The following is a 21,077-nucleotide window of genomic DNA, read 5'->3' on the forward strand; positions in this document are numbered from 1 at the left end:
ACTGTCTCTCAATTTGTAAAGTTTTGTGAAAAATAAAAATTAAAGCCTGTTTCCTGAAGTGAGAGATGTTTTCTGTAACAAGAATTTTGTTTTATCATTTTATTTCCTTTTAGGTTTTGACACAGCTGATAAATATGAATCTAAGAGTGTTTATGAACTGCCAATCTAAACTTTCAGACATGCCTTTAAAGAGGTAAGTCAAACCTTTTAACAAAGTAACCCCTATAGTGATCACTGTTCACAATCTGTCACCATCTCTTGAAGCAACAATAGAAATCACCATCATATTGGGGAGGATTAGCCTAATATGCATTTACATTTCAGAACTTCTCCACTAGTCAGAGATTCTGAGAATTCAGTATAATTTTGGAAGACTTAAAGGGAACCAAAGTAGGCTCTTTTTTGTTAGTGTTCCAATTTTCCCATCTTTTCCTTTCCTTTCATTAGTGAGACTGGGTACAGTTTTAACAATAATTTGACTCATAAGTATCTTTGGTTCATTTGGCTGATGAATTTGTCTAATTAGACTTAATGTTTTATGTATAGAAAATATTCAAAGTTTAAGCTACAAAACGTCCCCAAGTTACAAACAAGTTGTATTACCAGTTTGTTTTTAAGTCTTTTGGAATGTGATGTGTTTTTTCACCGGATGCGTGAAAAGATAGAAATGAAACCAATCTTGAAAGAGTTTGCCCTTTTTGGATGGAGTAGCTCTCCATCTTGGCACAGTAGATTATAGCAATTCATATATATGAGTGTTTGTACTTTGAGATTTTTTGTATTTGGGACAAATTTTATCTACGTAGGGGAAAAAGTCAGTGTACTAATTGAGTTCTTACACATCTCTCTTTGCAATTTCAGCTTTTACCGTTACGTTTTAGAACCAGAGATTTCTTTCACTGCAGACAATAGCTTTGCCAAGGGTCCAATAGCCAAATTCTTGGACATGCCTCAGTCTCCTCTGTTTACTCTGAATTTAAATACCCCTGAGAGTTGGATGGTAGAATCTGTCAGAACACCTTATGACCTTGATAATATTTATTTAGAAGAGGTAAGTATTTCCTTGCTCCTTAATATCTACCATGCATGTAAAAAGATGATTAACATTTAATAGAGTAATAAAAACAAGGAATGGCTCATTGAATAGATTAAGAATTTTAGAGCATTCAAACCAAAAAGGACCTAAGAAGGTTTATCTCAAAGGCTTCTATGTATTCCAGCCATCTAAGGTAAATGGTCTTAAATGTCTTAGCTCAAGATTGGAATTGTATTCCTTTTGATTCCGAAAGTATTTGTTGAAACTTTTTCAGTGTATCCAGTACTTTTTGGAGTACAAACAAATAAAAAGACAGCCTATCCAGCCAGAAGCAGCTAGCTGCTGCAGTCAACAGAGCCCTGGGTCTGGAGTCAGAAGACTTGGGTTTAGATTTGGCCTCCAATACTTACTGGCTGTGTGCTTCTAGGCAGCTCACTTAACCTCTGTTTGCCTGTTTCCTCAGCTGCAAAATAGGTCTAATAATAGCACCTACCTCCTTGAGTTGTTGTGAAAATCAGATGATGTTTGTTGTTGTTGTTGTTCCTGGAGTGAGGAAGATCTAACTTCAAATCTGGTCCCAGACATTTACTAACCATCTGTCCCTGGGCGAGCCACTTATCTCTGTTTGCCTTAGTTCCGCATCTGTAAAATGAGCTGGAAAAGGAAATGGCAAACCATGCCAGTATTTTTGCCAGGAAAACACGATGGACGAAAGTCCATGGGGTCACGTAGAGTCAGTTGTGACTGACTGACTGAACCATAACAACAATATAGCATATTACAGAGTAAGTGCTTTACAAATGCTTTCTCTCTTCCTCCTTCCCTTCCTTCACCTTCTTCCCTGCCTCTGTGCCTTTCTTCCTCACTCGCTCTATCCCTTCTTTCATTCCTCTTTTCCTCCCTCCTTTCCTCCTTCCTTTCATTCCTCTTCCTTCCCCAAGAAACTTAAGTCTAACTTAAGTTAGTCCACTAACTTATCATCAGTCCACTCTAATACTGTATATAACAACCTTTTTGGCAGAATATTCATGCTTATGTATAACCTAATTATCTTTTACTGCAGATGAAATGTATTTGGTTTATCCTCTTAGGAAATACATAATATAGACCAGTATCGCCTTTCAGTGCTGGGATTTACTGCTCAGTTTAGCTCATTAGGCTAAATAAACCTAGATTCTTTAACTTAAATTTTTTAATTAAGCATCTACTACATATAATACTTTGCTAGTTATTATGAGGGATATTTTTAAAAATAGAAAACATCATCCCTGTTTCCAGCAGCACTTGCAGTGGGCAGTCATTTTCTTAGGGTTTTAGTGCGTTTCAGTTTTCCAGGTACTATGTTTATTTGTGTATCTCCTGTTACTATTGTAACCCCCTCACTAAAATGTTAACTTTTTGAGGACTGGGACTGTGGCTTTGTATCACAAGTGACAGTTCCTTGTACACAGTAGGCTCTTAATAAATGTTTGTAGGATTGAAGTTATTTTCAACTTATTCAGTTTTCTTCTCCTTTTTGAACTTTCTCCATTTTTCTACCTCCTAATTAAAATTTGAAGACTCCAACTGTAGATAGTATTTAATTCAGCGTGTACTTATTCACTGACATTGTGAAGGAAGACATAACATTTACTTAGCTCTTACACATCCTAAGTCAACGTCATCTCTACAACTTAGAGTCTTAGAGAGTTGTCTAGAGCATTAAAAGTCACACAACTAGGTGGTACTTCCAATTCATTTCTTCCTGGCTTTTATTTTTATTTTTGTTTTTGTGAGGCAGTTGGGGTTAAGTGACTTGTCCAGGGTCACACAGCTGGTAAGTGTCTTTCTGGTTTTGAGGACAATTCTACCCACTATTCCCTGATGCCACTCACGTCTTACATCACATACCATACTCTGGTTAATAAATCCTAGTATTAGATTAGAATTTTAAGCTGTAATGCTCAGTTGTTGACATTGGGCAGGGTCACACAAAGCAGGATGGTAATGCAGCTGGGATAAGAACCCTCATTACTTGAAGTTACAGAGTTTAGTTTCTTTCATGAGCAAAGCTACCACTTGGTAATTATAGATCCTTGCATTTATAGAAAGTTTTCCCTAAGGAACACTCAAGCAGATCCTTCCAGCAAGTTAGGCATTTGGTGAAAAGCATAAATGATTTTAGGCCACTGTGGTACCATTAAATACATTCACGGCATTATCATTTAGAACATTAGTACTTTAAGTTATAACCAGAGAATTCCTGCATTTCCCTAATTGCTTATTATCTTGTGTTCTTATGTAACTTAAATTCCCACAGATTCATTTACTGTTCCCTTTACCTCTCTCGCATATTTCGTCATTCACTAAATTCTGTCAGTCTTCACAGTGTGTGTCTGTTGCATACATCCCACTCCCCGGCTCATTCCCACCCTCCTAGTTCATCTCTTCATCACTTTGGAATAGCCTCCTACCTTTTCTCTTTATGTCTAATTTCTTCCACTTCCATCCTGGCATGTAGCTATTTAATCTTAAATTATTGCTTTGATCAGTTCACAGACGTACACAAACAGTTTCAGTGGCTCTTCAGTCTCTATAAAATCAAACCTAAACTCCTTCACTTAGAATGTAAAACCCTCCACAGTGTGACCCTGATCGATCTTTCTGGCTCTTTCTCCCTTATTCTGCTATGCCAACTTTCTGCTTATGCCCAAGCAGCCTACTTACTGTCAGCTTGCCTTGGGCTTTCTCACATCCGTGCCTTTTCTAATGCTGTTCTTTCTGCTATTCCTTTTCTCCCTTTTTACTTGTCTAAATCCTATCCATTCTTTAAGGCCTGGTTTTAAGTCCTACTCTTTCCGTGAAACCTTCCTTGACTCCTTTAGCTAGAGGAAATTCCTTCCCCTCTGGATTTGCAGTATTCATTTTGTGTACCACTCATGCTGCCTCATATTGTTATTTTTCTCTTCTTTCCATAACTAGATTATAAACTTCTTGAGTACAGAAACTATACCTTGTTTATCTTTTTAGTATCCTCTCAAAGCAGTGACTAAGCAGCTTTTTGTGCCTAGTAGGTGTTTAATATTTGTTTACTGAGTGCCACAGTTTGACAAACTGTCTCCTCCGTCTTAAAAACCTTTCTGTGAATTAATTCAGAAACCTACAGGTATCATGTAAAAAAGAAACCATAATTTATAGGGAAAAAAGGCAAATTTAAAGATGTTGAAATGTTGCCTTTCCTTTTTTTGACAGGTGGATAATGTAGTAGCTGCAGAGTATGAACTTGAGTATCTCCTATTGGAAGGACATTGCTATGACATCACAACTGGACAGCCTCCTCGGGGGCTCCAGTTTACACTGGGAACTTCAGCAAACCCAGTTATTGTTGATACCATAGTTATGGCCAATCTGGTAAGTAGTAAAGATCAGAATTTCTGAAATATGGTTAAAATTTATAATTAACACTACTAAATTTGCTTTATCAGTCACTTGATAACGAACTCAATAAGTTCGTTCAGGAATTTTGAATGTCACAGGAACTTTTAAAAACTCCAGTATTGTACTGTACCAGCTTTGGCCATAATAATACTTTGGATTCTGAAATTTCACAAATGACCTGTGGCAACTCAAAAAGACAATTTCAGGACACCACTTAATAGCCCTTAATATCTGATAGCCATTTTCTTTTCTATGGTAAAATTTTGTTTATTTGTACATTTTCTTCTCAGAAACACAGATGCTAGGATGATTGTATTCTTGGAATGTATGTTTCACCAGGAGTTGCTTATATGTAGATTTTTGAGATTAACACTAGTGTATGTTTGTTTTTCTAATAAAGTATAAGAAACTACTGTTTTTGATAGAGGTAAATATCTCTGTGGAATGATATTTTGATATTTCCAAGTGTACTGGTAATTGATTTCTCTTCTTGTTTCAGGGCTACTTTCAATTAAAAGCCAATCCAGGAGCGTGGATTCTCAGACTCAGGAAGGGACGATCTGAAGATATTTACAGAATCTATAGGTAGGACCCATTGACACATTTGCGTTTGCATAAGAAGGTAATTCTTATGAACGTCTATTTAAAGTTAGTCTATCATTTACTGGCAAAAATAGCTGGTTAATAGATACTATATTTAATATTGCCTGTTAGGTTTAAATATTTTTCAACAGAAAATTAAATATGCAGGTAGTCAAGGCACAGTTGAATGATGACATGTGATGCAGGCACAGTCAAGTTTCATTCCATACAGAGTCCTTTATATTACCAGACTCACATATCAATATAATTAAAGGATGAAAAATACTGGCAAGAGAGAACTGAGTAATTTGAGCAGAGAGGGAAAAAAAAAGAAGAATGAATATCAGTTAGATTTTTCAAACCATACTTTGAAAAGCATGTCTCTATAATATGTAATTTGCCAATCACAGAGTAAATGGGATAAGACATACACCCTTGACTTTTTATCTTTTTAAAAAATTGAATTGATATATCCAGAAATGAAAGGAATGTTAAAACAAAAAAATATCCCTTAGAGAGTCATTTCTTGTAACAGATAATTAAAAAAGGGAGGGGGAAAAAAGACAGTTCAGCAAAAGTACTCACCATGTCAGTTGAATCTTGACAGTAAATATAAAGTTTCACAGCCATAATCCCTCATCTCTTCATTGAAAGGAAAGAGGTTCATTTTGTCATGTCATCTTCAGGGCCAAGCTTGGTCAATATTATGTTACCCAGTTTTACAGTTTTCTTTGCATTTACTTTGTTATAGTCATCGTGTTTCTTGTTTTCCTGGTCCTGCTTACTTTACTTTGCCTAAGTTCATATAAATTATTTCATGCTTCTCAGGATTCTCTATAGTCATATTTCTCATGCTACAGTGACATCCCATCACATTCACGTACCACAGTTTGTTTAGCCATTCCCCAGTTAACAAGCTTCTACTTTGTTTCCAGTTCTCTGCTACTACAAAAAGTACTGCTGTCAATATTTTGGTGCATAGTGGACCTTTCTTTCCATCTTGGACCTGTATGCCTAGCAGCAGAGTCTCTGAGCTGGACTGAATTACAGTTGGATATATTAGTCTTCATCTGATAAATATAGAGCCCCCAAAGTCTTGAACCACTTGGAAACATTTAGGTGTTCATTTTAAAGTGCAATATGAGCTATACTTTAAGATAAATTCTAATACTTAAATCTTAAGGACCAATGCTGTTGGTAGCTCAGGCTTATATAGTACTTTTCAAGTGAAACACTTTCCCCCTAACAACCCTGTGAAGAAAGTAGTAAATATCATCTCTGTGCTTTTTAGATGTGGAAACTGAGGTTCATGGAAGTTAGGTGATCTTCCCAGTGTCACACACATCGCATGTTAGGGGCAGAGCTAGATCTTAAACTCCAGTCTTCTGATGATGAGGCTAGAGCTCTTGTTACTATTTTTGTTCCTGCTGTCGTTACTATTATTACAACCTCTAGTACTCACTATTATTTATATAGAGCTTTCACGTTTGCAGAGTGCTTAATGAATATTATCTCATTTTATCCTCATAATATATCTCGAAGAGGGTGCTATTATTATTCCCATTTTACAGATGAGAAACCGAGGTTGAAAAAGGTTAAGCTACTTGCCCAGGATCACACAGCTTAGAAGTGTCTGTGACAGGATTTGAACTCAGGTCTTTTTGACTCCAGTTCCAGCACTCTATCCACTGTACTAATAGCTACCTATACCATGCCATGAAAAAGTATTTTATTCCTGATTAATTGATAAATAGTTTGTAACAGGTATTTTGGGAAGGAATATCTAAATTAATATGATCACATAATCTACTTGAATATTTGAGAGGTTTGCAAAAAGGTCCAATTTAAATTCTTTTAGTTTTGAGATTGAAAGTAGCTTTTTTTTTTTCAGACTTTGGAAATTGCTTTCCCCAGAAATTCTGTAGTATTATTCAGTACACATTTGAGAGGTGTTGCCATAAGGATGAAGAGAAAATAGTATTTGGGACTTGCAGTAAGGATAAGATTATCCTAAATATAGTATTTTATGTTTACCTCATATTTTTTAAAAAGTTCAGGACCAGACCTACATAAAAATTGTGAAAAAGCCTAAAGTTTACCTTCTGATTGTTTTTGCTATTTCCTTCTCTGTCTCTCTTTGCCCTTCTTACTCTCTACAGGAAAACTGGAGCTTTCATTCTCTCCCTCGTTTGTCCAGGTTTGACCCTACTGTGGGTGCCCCACCAGGACTCGCTCACATCTAGTCACAGCGTCTCCTGCTGTAGACCCTCAGTCACCCGTAGGAACTTTTCCTGCACCTTGTACCCTTTCCTCAGGGTCTGTCTGTGTGCTAGATAATAGTATATAGGCTAAAATCTTGCTTGATCTTGTGTTGATGGCATCCTTTTGGAAACTAGCTTAACCCAAGGAAAAACTTCTAAGGGTTGAATTTTTGGGTAGTGAGACAAGACAGTAAGGAAAATAATTTGAGATACATGGAGCTTAATCCAAGCCCTATTCCTCCTTCCTCAGTGAACCCATGCATAGACCATATTTTGTTTCCTATTATGTAGTACAAACATCACATTACTTCTTAGTGCTCATCCTGTGGTGGCTATATATAGTCAAACAAGAGGATAGTTTGTATGTATTAACAAAATTGGGAAATGCAGCCCACTCAAGTAATTTACCAGTCATGGCATTAAGAAGTGAAGTAAGCCTAATCAAATATGACAAGTTTGTTTAATGTATTTAAATCCATATTAGACTCTTTGGACTCACTGTCTCTTATCAGGTTATTATAGTACAGCATTTGTTGCTATGCTTATTAATAAGAACAGTTGTGCTTGTCTTGTACCAAAGGTGGCTTCCTTGGGAGCCTGGAGAAGAAATATGACCTTAGAGATTAGACAAGTCAAGTCAACAAGCATCCATTAAGCTCCTTCTATGTGCCAGACAGGGCAGCTGGGTGGCACAGTAGCCTGAAGTCAAGAAAACTCATCTTCCTCAATTCAGATCCAGCTTCAAACACTTAGTAGCTGTGTGACCCTGGGCAAGTCACTTCACCCTGTTTGACCCAGTTTGCTCATCTATAAAATGAGCTGGAGAAGGAAATGGCAAACCACTCCAGTATCTTTGCAAAGGAAACCCCAAATGGGGTCATGAAGTCAGACACAACTGAAAAGTGACTGAACAACAACAACAACCAATGTTCCAGACAGTGCTAAAGTGCTGGGAATGGAAAGATATAGCCCCTGTCCTGAGGGAGCTTATAGTCTAATCTGTAATCTAAAAACCAGATAAGTTATAAACAAGAGAAACTGAGAATAATGGGAGAGGAAAGGCACCAGCATCAAGGGAGACTGGAAAAGATTTCCTTTAGAAGGCAGGATTTTCCATGGGACTGGAAGGATGGCCAGGAGAGGAGGCCAGGAGGCAGAGATGGGGAGAGGGCTTGTACAGATGCTAAGATGGTGGGAAATCCTTGACACCTTCTCAGTGCTTCTGTCTTCTGAAAGTGTTTCCGTATTTAACTGCTTCTTTTTTTTTTAAGCCACGATGGCACAGACTCTCCCCCTGATGCTGATGAAGTTGTGGTTGTTCTCAACAACTTTAAGAGCAAAATCATCAAAGTCAAGGTGAGTTTGAAGAACTGGAAATAGCCATTCTCCTGTAAGCTCTCAGAGCCAGGCACGAGGTTATGTGTAGCACGTGACAAGAATAGCTGAGCACTGACCTCTGTCTTGTAATCAGGCGCTCATAAGTCAACCGCAGAAATACTGTAGATGGCATTCTTTTGCTTGAACTAGGAGACGTTCATTGTGAATTTAGTACATTCAACCCAGATCTCACCTAAGACAAGCTACTTCATTCAACCGTACCTCAGTTTCCCTCTTTTGTAAATTTAAAGTCTTTGACTATCCTATAGAAAAGGAGGTGAACTGGTTCCATGTAGTGATACTGAGGAATAACAGATAGCCTTTGGTGTGTACTGCTGCTCACGAGATCATAAAAGACTTAGTGAAGACTTTTAGCCGTTTGAGTAGTAGGTCCTCAATGGAGAATTTATGGGAGGTCATTGATGAGACTCTCACAGAATGAAAGATTGTGGATAGATTGCAATGTATAGTGATAGAAGAAGTGCCCACATCAATAAGAGCATGATGGATCCATTAAAATAGTGAAGTCTTTGCCTTACTGCAATTTGTTGAGGTGTTTTCACTTGAGGTTTAAGTGTATTGAATTAACTACATGCAAGTCACTGTGCAGAGAAATGAGAGGCAGCTCGGTGGTCTAGTGGGCAGAGTGCCAGACCTTGAACCAGGAACATCTGAATTCTTAGCCCATCTCAGATCCTTATTAGCCATGTGGCCCTGAGCAAGTCACTTAACCTTTCTAAGCCTCATTTTCCTACTTTCCAAAATGGGAGTAACAAATAGCACCCACCTTACAGGATGATTGTGAAGATCAGACAAGAGAATAAAGATAAGAAACCTGCAAATCTCTTAAAGCGTTAAATACATGCTAGCTGTTATTATCATTATGTTTTATTGTTGTTATTTTTACTCTTATTATAAAACTTCAGTGCTGGAAAAGACCCCAGAAATCATCTAATCTGATACCCTTATTTTATAAGTGAGCAAGCTAAGACCAAGAGAGTTGAGAGCCGGTTCATAACATGTGGTGCTTAGGATGTGAGACTTTGGGATGCTTCATCGAGGTGTAATTGCCCAGAGCTATATTCTTTTAAACAACTGACCTTTTAATTTTACTTCAAATCATTTTTAGGAATAATAAAAATAATAATAGCTTACATTTGTGTAGTGTTTTAATGTTTGCAAAGTGCTTTGCAAATATTCCCAGTTTATCCTCGCAATCATCCCAGGAAGTGAGGTGCTATTGTAATCCTCACTTTACAGATAAGGAAACTGAGGCCCAGGATCACACAGTAAATTAAGTGTCTGAAGCCAGTTCTGAATTCAAGTTTTCCTAACTCCAGGTCTGGCACTCTGCCCACTACAACAGCTAGCTTCCTGTATTAACACTAACAATAATAACAATAGCAGCTAGTATTTATATGGAATTTTAAGGTTTGCAAAGCCCTGTGTTATCTCGATTGTTGCAAGGTAAAAGCCCTTTTTATTTTTATTTCACCAAATTATCATAGGTAGTAGCCAGTGCTTTATAATGCACTTTTTATTTCATGTAAATAGATAGAAATTATTCCAGGGAAAATATGATTATCAGTTTTTTACTTTACAGACATATTAAGTAATTTTGATAATGCGCTTATATTTACAGGTTCAGAAGAAGGCAGACATGATGAATGAAGATTTACTAAGTGATGGAAATCATGAGAATGAGTCTGGATTTTGGGAGTCACTTAAGTGGTAAATTTTTCCTCTCTTTTTTCTGCTTTTTTGAGGGGTTTTCTTTTCAAGTGAAAGCAGGTTACTCAAATACACTAAACTACTATTAATTACAGAACCTTTTAGATTCTTTGTCTGTTCTTAAATTTTAGGACATAGGTAGGGTAACTTAATGTTTTCCCACTAGATTAGATTCTTTTTCATAAGATTATTTGAGACATATGAGAACTCCCTCTTTGCTGACTCGTTTATATGGTTTATTCTAATATTGGAAGATTTCTGCCTTCTAGGAGATTTTCCCCTTGAGTATTTTTTCCATTCTGAAACCTTCCAGCCAGAAGCAAGTTGAATAGGAAAGCACGTTTAAATGGCATTATATCTTTATCATTTCTCTTGGATATTGCATGTCTACACCAGCAGTTTAATTGTTTTGTTGCTTCTTCTCCATTTTTACATTTTAGGGGCTTTACTGGGGGTCAGAAGACTGAAGAAGTAAAACCAGATAAAGACGATGTAATTAATATTTTCTCAGTAGCATCTGGACATCTGTATGAAAGATTTCTCCGGTTAGTCTTTTCAGATTTTTGTGTGTACGTACGTATGTGTATAGATTTATCTCAGTATTCTTTTGAGAACATTGAAGAAGGGATTCAGGGAATGGATTGGACTCCATGACCTCTCAGTTCTCTATGATACTAGTATTTTGTGTTTCTGTAAAGTAAAACACTATGAGATTAAGACCATAAAATTTTTCTTTCATGTCTGATATGAAGCACCTATGTATTAAGCACTGTGCTAGGCACTAGCCATACAGAAGACATAAATGTAACATTCCCTCCTTCAAGGAGCTTACTTTGTGTAAGGAGAGACAGTTTGTACACATAAAAATTTATCTGGAATACATACAAAGCAAACGCATGGCAAGTTGCTCTGGTGACTGGGAAGATCAGGAAATGTCTCATGTAAGAGGTTGTCTCTGATCTGAGCTTTCAAAGATATTAGGGATTCTTAAGAAGTGGAGGTGAGAACCAAGTATAAGACCATTTAATAGACTACTTAGATTCATGGTGGAGCCTTTTTCCACCACTTCATTTGCCAACTCTTTATTGGATGATAAACGTCGTGATGTAGTAGAAGAAGATTGAATTTGGTGTCAGACGACCTAAATTCATAACTAGATTAAGCCTCTTGTAATCAATTCACAGCACTTCTCTGGGCCTCAGTTTCTTCTTCTTTCAAATGAGGAGGGTGGGAATGGGTGATTATGGTACAATAGATAGAGGACAAGGCTTGGAGCCTCGCCAGACTCAGAGACTTGAATCTCATCTCTGAAAAAAAGGGAAAAAAAGACAAGAAAAGTGAATCAGCTTATCAATAAGGATTAAGTAGACTTGGGAATGTCAAAGAATTTTAAGGTAGGGTTAAATGAGATGAAGAGATGGGCCTAGATGATCTATAACATTTCCTAATTCTTAATATCCACAGTGATACATGATTTTATTTGTTTGGAAGTGCTTTATGTAAGGGGAAGTGTAAATATGTAGTTATATACATGTTATAACTACATCAGCACTTAACGTATCTGCTTACCAAGTGTAGACTAAAAATAGGAAGTAGAGGCCCAAGACATGTTACACATGGTATTTCCTTGTCTTGCATAGCCTAAGTTGTGTGAAGGATTGCATACAGGGAATGGGAAAAGGCAGTTGATAGTAGTTAGAACTTAGGAGAATGGTTGACCTCTCTCTATGTGCCTGACTGTTATTTAGGAGAGCATTAATTAGAACACATAAGCCTTGGAAAGTGATCAAAATGTTACTGGAAGAATCTTTTAAGCCTTCTTTTCTTTAATAAGACATAATAACACATATAATACTTCCACTAGAATTCTCTTCTGATGTCATATTGCTTCATGGAGGTAACATGGGGTTCCTGAAGACTGTAATGTTAGAATGTAAGTTCTGATCCATCTCATCAAACTGGAAAGACTTTTGAACAGGACTGATAATAGAAGATGTCTGTTGTGCCAGGACTAGCTTAACCAGGTTGATAGATACTTCTTATTGGGTTGACCCCAGAGTGATCAGATTTTTCACCCTTAGGAAGTGGAGGGAGTGTCAGTATCAAGCTAGTTACAGATCATTGAAGTATTAAATATGCTTTGGCTCATGGGGTGTTCATAATTTATATGGTGCTTACCATAGAGCAAGTTCCTCATTACAACCCTGCTAGATGAGTGATGCAAGTATTCTATTCATTTTACGAATGAATAAACAAGTTCAGAGAAAAGAAGTTGACTTCCTCCAGGCCACACAGATTGTAACTGTCAGAAAATGGACCTGAACTCAGGCCACTAGCCTCAGTCGAGGCTTAGTATTCTTTGGGTTCTTTTTTCTCACTTTGTAGCTGACAAGAATATTGTCCAGTGCTACTCATTACCTTTTAGCTATTCAGAAAAGCTAAATTTCATAGAAGAGAATCAGAAATTTTTAGAATTGAAAGGGGTATAATGGATCAGTTTACAGAAGAAGAAACTGAAGCCAAAGAAGTGAATTGAATTGAACAGTTAAAAAATAAATCTTGTTGAAGTTTGTGAGCTGACTTTCTTTAAACATCTGATGAGATTTGATTGGAAGTTGAAATGGTATAAAGCCATGTGGGAAAGCTCTCCATTGATGCAAATGAGTGGGAGATTTGGCTCCCTTCCAGTCTTCTTTCCATGCAAACTTTTGAAGTGTGTGTTGTGGTTGCCTATTGTTTGAGTCATTCCTAAAAGCTGCTGTGGCTTTATCCTTTTATCTGGTGGAGTGTGGTTGCTGTGATAATTGCTAATTTGGCACTGAGATTGATGTTTGTATTGTGCTGTACATCTCTTCCTCCCACTTGAATAAAACAAGCATTTTTAAAGTATACCATGATTCAAATAGATTTGCAGAGGTTTTTTTAGTGGAAAAAATAGTTATCCACTTGATTGGGTGGTAGTTTCTATTTGGTTTAGTGTAGTGTAAGAGTAATTTTCAGTCTGATGTTACTTAATAGGGGGATTAGGAGGCTTTCTGGGTTAAATAATGGTCTTCTTTTGCTTAACTGAGCTTTCAAATAACCACCTAGTACAAAGTCTAGTGGTCTATTTTAGATAATGGTAGTTGATAGTATTGATGTCAAAAGCAATATAAAGTGTTTTTTGTTGGGTTTTGTTTTTTTTTTGCTTTTGTTTGACAGTATAATGATGCTCTCAGTTCTGAAAAATACTAAGACGCCTGTGAAATTCTGGTTCTTGAAGAATTACTTGTCACCTACGTTCAAGGTTTGTTCATCAATGAAAGGCTAAATACTGTTGTAACAGGGATACCCCTAAACCTCCAAGGGCTGTTTTACCTACTTTCTGTTGTCTCTACCTACTTTGAACATGATTTTGGGGGAGGGTGGTATTTTGGCCAGTGAATTATGTTTATTTATCTTTAATTTTGACTTTTTTGTCATTCTGCTAGAACCCCCACCAAAGGAGCATTTCCATATACAAAAAACAGAAAAAGAGAATGCATAAGAAACCACCATTTTCCATTATATTCAACTTATTTTCATTTTTAACCCAGAGAGTAAATTCAGCGTGTCTGTTTCTAAGATATCTTCCTTGTCTGTGCCTTGCTCTGAACCTCCATCTGTTTTATTCTATACATCATTTTTAGGGAGCATCATCATTAATAGTCCACCTTCTTCACAATTCCCTAACCTATACCCTCTTCCTTCCAACATTAAAATCCTTACTGATCCCTTCTTGGTAACAGATAAGCAAAACAAATTCACACATTTTCCATGTCTGAAAATTTATATCTGCATTTCTGTTGTATCACTCTTATGTCAGGAGATAGAAAGTAAACTTACTTATCTGACCTCTGTAGTTGTGCCAGTGAACTTTAAATTGTTTTCAATTTACCATTTCTAACCTTCATGACCATTTACTACCACATCAAAAATTATGTGGAATGCCACATAATTCTCTCTTGGCCAGACTTGGATCTAGGGTAAACTTAACGTTTATCGAAACCATTCAAATAACAGTTTTCCTGAAGTATAAGATTGGAACATCTCCCAGTGTGGAATGCCTTCTTTAAGTTTAAATTACACTCAACCATATAACTCTTCTAAAAATAAGCATTTTAAGTTTAATTTGCATTAATTTACTAAGCTGGCAGATCTTTAAATATAAAGCCTTATAAAAGACTATGTCTGCTCTCTGAGAACTGACTTACCACCCAGATTAGCCGCAAGGTGATGAATTTTTTAATTGTAGAGACTAAGATGGCCTACTATAAAAGGCTTGTAATCTATGTTAATTGAGGAAGTACCCTTACTGGGGGGAAAAGAAAGGTACAGCCTTAAAGTATTAAAGGAATTTATGTAAAAGGCTTCAGAATCGTTAGATATTTCCATAATTTCAAATTATGACCAAAATTGGTCTGCTTGATGACTTTAGGGGATTAAGGTGAGGAGTATTTTTGAAGACAGTTCTCTTGGTTAAATGTGTTTTACCCATGTAATAGCCATACATTTGCTGGATTCTAATAAATGACTTACTATATGTTTCCTTTATTTATAAAAGGAATTTATCCCATACATGGCAAAGGAATACAATTTCCAGTATGAGCTTGTTCAATATAAATGGCCTCGGTGGCTTCATCAGCAGACAGAAAAGCAGCGCATCATTTGGGGCTACAAGATTCTCTTTCTGGATGTACTTTTCCCACTAGTTGTTGACAAATTCCTGTTTGTGGATGCTGATCAGGTAAGCTGTTGAGGCCCCAGCTTTGGTAAATTGAAAGAAATAAGAGTTTTAGGGTGTTTACAACCACCTTCTGATTATCTACCCTAGTGAAGGAGAAGTTTTGTGTGGACAATGAAAACCTAATCTAACCCAGCTGGGTTGCTGAGCACTGATAAATGATGCAGATAATCTATAGAGAATGAGGATTTTTCTGGATAGCAATTAAAGGGTACAGACCAAAGAGAATTTTTGACAAGGAAAACAAACGCACTATTATTTACCAACCTCGCCCTTAACCACCCCACCCCACCCCACCCCCCTGCCTTTCTCATACAACATGCGGAGGAGGGGCTTTTGGCAAATAATATATCTGATATTATTAGAGTATTTGCTAGTAAAATAATGAAACTAAAAATGAAAGAAAATAGTTATCATATTAAGGAAAGCTGAATTTTGAATAGTGAGTGATTTTGAATTCTCCACAATGGTTAGTGTATACTTCAATCAGATTATTTTTAAAATTGTGAATGAAATACATGCATTATCATCTTTTGGAGTCTTATTGGTACAGCCCAGTACATAACATTTTTTAAATTTGCTATATCCTCTGAAAACTTCCACCAGTCTACATTAACCTATTAGAGCTAAAGATAATAGAGCTTTTCTTTCCCATTCACCCTCTATGAGGCTTCCCTCTCTCCCCTCCCTTCCCCTTTTGCTAATGTAGTTTCCTTTCTGTTTGAGTTACTGATTAAGAAGGAGAGGCCAGAGGTGTGAAAAAAGGAAATAACGGAAACTTGGTCAGTATATATAGAAAATCCACTGTCGGTCTTGAAATAAAAAATGGAGTCTTTACCCTCTAGAAGTTGTAGTCTACTTAAGGACACAGCATATTCCAGGCATTCTTAAAGTTTTTTATATCATGGACCCCTTCCAGGATGTTTTTAAAGACATAACAGATACAGTCACAAAAGAAAACAGTTATATTGAAATATAGTTATGAAAAGATTGAAAATAATTTCATGCACCCCATATTAAGAACTCTTGGCATATACAAACAAAAAGACTTCAAAACAACTTATATACTAACATGAGGCAATTCTTTTTATTCTGATCAGAAATATTTTACAGGCTTGAAAGTTGCAAAGTTTCTTTCATTTTCAGTTTCTCTATAATATTGATGTTTTAGTAATTCAAACTTCTTTTCCCTCATTTAGAATTGGTGGGGTCTAATTCTTATTGGAATTCACATGGTAAAGTGAACGGCTTCTTGTAAAAAATGTATGTCTTATTATAGCACTTTGGAACCCCACAGGTTAATTTCCTTCATTTTTTCTTCCTAAAACTTTTACTGTGGAGTGGTTTTTAACTGTTTATGGCTCATGCAAATATTGATTATTTGTGCTTCCAAAAATACTCACTTGTTATGTGTCTGTACCAGCTTTATAGGCGTGTTTTTAGACATAATTTTTGGCCTCCTTTTTTTTAAGATTGTTCGAACAGATTTGAAGGAATTAAGAGATTTCAATTTGGACGGTGCCCCTTATGGTTATACTCCATTTTGTGACAGCCGCAAAGAAATGAATGGGTACAGGTTCTGGAAGTCAGGCTACTGGGCCAGTCATTTATCTGGACGAAAATACCATATCAGGTACTGAGAAAGTGACTTTGCATATTTTTTTAATCACCATTGAACCTGCTACTATACTAATTCTTCTTAGAAAAGGGTGACTAAGCAAATTTTTTTTTTTTGAGGAGATGTGAAGGAAGAGAAATATTGCTGTAGGAAAATGAAACCAGTATCCTTCCATTTTGTCCTTGAATCAGAGGAATTACTGTATTACTTTCTATTTTGATTCTTAATTGGCAATATTGTAACAACTGTGACAGTCAGCAAGATGCTTTTGACCTTTGACTAGCAGTTATGTTTCAGTTAACTACAATAGTTATTACCTAAATGGCTAATGCTTGCTAGAAATCTTTGATCAGATGTTTTGTTGTCTTTTGACAACGATGATAAGCAACAGTGATGGCAATGAGAACTAAGAGTGACAGAATTTTTTTTTTATTTTTGGAATTATTATTATTTTTATTTTCTCCTGGAAATAATAACTTCCCCTTTGAAACAGTAAATACTTGTGACCCATAGCTCCGCTGTGAGAATTCAGCTTAGGTGAGACTATCTGTGCTCTTCACAAGCAAAGTCCAAATGTTTGGTCACTAAGCCATTTATTTTTTGAATGTGGTGAATTGGTGCTTCTGACATATTCCATGGCTTTTAACAGCTGGGTCTTCTGTACTTAGTGCACTGTATGTTGTGGATCTGAAGAAGTTTAGGAAGATAGCTGCTGGAGACAGACTCCGGGGACAGTACCAAGGGCTGAGTCAGGATCCCAACAGCCTTTCAAATCTTGATCAAGTAAGTAATCTTTTTCGTGGTTTAATATATTCTGCTATAACTATGTGCTTGGTCTTAAAATGTTGGGTCAAGGCTAAAGTATGCCTTTTCCTCCCTTCAAGCTTTGCCACAGTTCTTGCTGAGGCATGTTACATCTTTCTGAAAACTTCCTGAGTTGTCCTCAACTAAGAACAGGGTGAGAGTAGGAGAGAGCAGGGGGGGCTATCTCTTGACAGTTTTTCCTTGGTGTCCTCAGTTTATTCTTTTGCTCCTCCTCAGATGTGGTGAGAACAAGTCACTTAATTAAGCTTGGGAGGATAGGGGCAGAGAGGAGTGCTGGCTTTGTGATCTCACCTGCTGGACAAAGCTTTATGAACATGGTCCATCAGCAGTTTAAATGACTTTGCGTGTCATACCATGTCACTTTTCACCTACACCAATCATCATAATATCAGATGTTTTATTTAATTAATATCAGATTCCTTTAGGGGCCTCCTTGCTAACCTCAACATAATTTTCCTATATTGTACTTTCTGGTAGAATCTGATTTCAGTTGACTAGCTTCAAATTGCTCACCGTCAGGCTACATTTTGAATGTGTTACAGTCAATATCCCAAACCTCATGTGATTCATGGTACGTGAACAATATCTTCCCATCATTTCTCTCTGTAAAATAATTCCTGAGAATTAAACAGTTTACTGCGGTAAACTCTTAAAATAGGTCTAAAAGGCACTGTGGTATAATGTAAAGATAGTGGACTGGGATTCCGGAGAGACCTACTCCTATATACTTAGTAGCTGTGTGGCCTAAATTTACCTGCCATTTAATTTTTCTCAACCTCAATTTCCTAATTTGTAAGCCTGGAATAAGAGTACTCGTAATAAGAGTAACTCCCAGGATTGTTAGGAAAGCTATTTGTAAATCTTATTACTTCTACTATTATTACTACTACTACTACTACTGTTCCAAAGAGAAATGGTTACCATTGACATTCACTCTAAGCCAGAAGGGCACGGAATACTGCCATTAAGTGGAGCTTGGGCAGGGACCTATTGTGGTCCAATCTGTGAGCTTCAGAGTGAACTGAGTTTACAGCAACCCTGAGGGTCTTCCCCTCCCAGCTTGATTTTTTTTCTTTTTTCTAATTAAAGGGGCCATTCCTGGACTCACTTCTTAAAGAGGCCTATTCACTGAATGAGCATTACCTCACTCTAAGTGAGTACACGAAAAGGCCTTAGCCTAAAAGGGCCAGGGTCTCCCATTGCGTCCTGGGTCATCTCCAGTCATCCTGATGAATATCTGGTCACTGGATCCAGATGGCTCTGGAGGAGAAAGTGAGGCTGGTGACCTTGCACAGCCCTCCCTCACTCAAATCAAAGTCAACTGCAAGTCGTGTCATCATTCCCTGATGCCATGGTCCTCTCCGAAAAGAAAGGACAAATACAACTTCTACTATATGGGTTATGGGGTACAGTCTTGTCTGGTACCAAGAAAACTAGACAAACCCTTGTAAGTCTCTTTTTAAAAACACAACCAAAAAACTATGAATTGCTGCTTTGGGATAAAGAACAAAATTATAGGTACCAGAAAAAACCTCTACATATCTTATAAGTTGGCAAATTAAATCAAAAGGAAAAATTCGGCAGAGAAGATACTGTAGTTTGTGTGTGTTAAACTTTAGGTTTCTACTTGTTTAGTATTGTTAGATACTTTATGGAATTTGTGTCCCCAGGGGTTGGTGAGTTTTTTTTTAATAGTATAAGTCTCTTTTGTGATTTAAGTTTGGCCCTATCTAAAGGTGGGATTACTAAATGAACAAACTTACCTTCGAGTGTAGTATAATGGAAGAAGCATTGGACAGAGCAGACTTAATCTGAGTTCTAAGCCAGCTCAACCACTAACTCTGTGACCTTGGACAGTTCACTTATCTTGATTCTAAATTTCATCATCAATGAGGGAGTTAGACTAGATGATCTCTAAGAGCCTTCATCCCTAATCTTAAGAATCTCCAATTGGGTGATCATTTAAAATGTTAATTACAGGTAACACTGTTGCTGTTTACTTGTCCAGAAGTTTTTAGGTTTTTCCTCCGTTAGTAGTTTGGTTGCTATTGTTTAAATTTTATTTTGTTCTCCAAACAGGATTTACCCAATAACATGATTCATCAGGTGCCAATTAAGTCACTCCCACAAGAATGGCTTTGGTGTGAAACATGGTGTGATGATGCCTCCAAGAAAAAAGCAAAAACAATTGATTTGGTAAGCTTGCCATTGATGTAATGACTGCATTTTAATTTCATGGTGTATAAGGCTAAATAGTTCTAATACAAAATTTGTTTATTTTTGATCAGTTTTTTCCCATAGTTTCATAACTTAGATCAATACAGATCAATATGGAGAGGGCTGTCTTACTGTAATTATAACTATTCTCCCTGCAGTTTAGAAATGATAGGAGCCACAGTTACCTAGTGTGATTGTTGTGTAATTGATTCATTACTGAAGAAGGGAGAATCCTGTTCTAACTGTGCTATCCTTAAAACCAGTACCCTGATTTAGTATTTGAACCAAGTGGCTCTCCATTCTTCCCAGAAAAAAGGACCTCGGCTTGGATTCCTGACCCTTCAGCATATTATCTTTGCCTGTGTTAATTTTGTTATCTTTCTCCATTCCACAGCCTCATTCTTTTTGACTAGTCCATCGTAACCCTATTACTCCCACAATTTTAACTTCTATATATTTAAGACCAAACAGAGCTACTTTTTAGATTATAACTTACATATATTTTGAGCCTTTCAGCTAGATGTTATGTTCCCTTCTTTTTAATTCCAATCTCCATCATTCACAGTGTAATAATCCAATGACCAAAGAGCCAAAGCTGCAGGCAGCCGTCCGGATTGTCCCGGAGTGGCAAGACTATGACCTCGAAATCAAACAATTACAGGGTCGTTTCCAGAAAGAAAAGGAAATGGGAATCAGGCATCCAGAGAATGAGACAAAAGAACCAAGCATAGAAGGTAATCCTAAACTGTTAACTTTAGACAAGAATCTTTTAAAAGCGATTTGGGCTTCTTTTTGAGTGTTTAGAACATTGTGTTCAGAGGTTAGAGATAATGAAAATTTTCCTATTTATCTGCAGCAATTATATGTGAGTAAATAAAGGGCTTTATAAATACATGTGATATTATCATTTTTGTTGCTATTTTTGATTCTTTGGTTTAATGATGCATTTACCTAATCTAAAATTTTCTCTGAGAGCACCGCTTTGTTTTCCCAAAGACAGTAATGAATGGATTTAAGTAGAATTCTGCACATTAATGTAAAATTGTCCTAAGTATTGTTCTTTAAAAATGTGTGTATGCATACATGTAATTCAATTCCACAAACATTAAGCACCTACTATGTACCAGGCACTGTGCTAAACTCTGGGGATACAAATAAGAAAAAAACCCTTCCCTCAAGGAATTTACAGTCTAGTGGAAGAAAGACAGAACACTAAAGGAAGCTGAAAACCTGAGGGGGTCATAATGATGG

The 21,077-nt window shown here is 36.7% G+C and overlaps 1 protein-coding gene across 2 annotated transcripts in view; it reads left to right on the forward strand.

The window, feature by feature from the left end:
* Window positions 1–21,077, forward strand: part of UGGT1 (UDP-glucose glycoprotein glucosyltransferase 1) — a 105,231-nt gene that overhangs the window by 78,273 nt on the left and 5,881 nt on the right. For both annotated transcript variants that reach the window (XM_036742659.1, XM_036742660.1), the window contains 13 exons: window positions 114–193; window positions 862–1,051; window positions 4,268–4,426; window positions 4,953–5,038; window positions 8,568–8,652; window positions 10,316–10,404; window positions 10,845–10,949; window positions 13,606–13,690; window positions 14,987–15,169; window positions 16,639–16,799; window positions 17,453–17,567; window positions 19,689–19,805; window positions 20,392–20,560. In XM_036742659.1, coding sequence (XP_036598554.1) covers window positions 114–193; window positions 862–1,051; window positions 4,268–4,426; window positions 4,953–5,038; window positions 8,568–8,652; window positions 10,316–10,404; window positions 10,845–10,949; window positions 13,606–13,690; window positions 14,987–15,169; window positions 16,639–16,799; window positions 17,453–17,567; window positions 19,689–19,805; window positions 20,392–20,560 — 1,624 coding nt within the window. The remainder of the gene's footprint in view (window positions 1–113; window positions 194–861; window positions 1,052–4,267; window positions 4,427–4,952; window positions 5,039–8,567; window positions 8,653–10,315; window positions 10,405–10,844; window positions 10,950–13,605; window positions 13,691–14,986; window positions 15,170–16,638; window positions 16,800–17,452; window positions 17,568–19,688; window positions 19,806–20,391; window positions 20,561–21,077) is intronic.

Source organism: Trichosurus vulpecula, chromosome 2 (assembly GCF_011100635.1).
Source record: "Trichosurus vulpecula isolate mTriVul1 chromosome 2, mTriVul1.pri, whole genome shotgun sequence".
In the NCBI taxonomy this organism is placed as follows: domain Eukaryota; kingdom Metazoa; phylum Chordata; class Mammalia; order Diprotodontia; family Phalangeridae; genus Trichosurus; species Trichosurus vulpecula.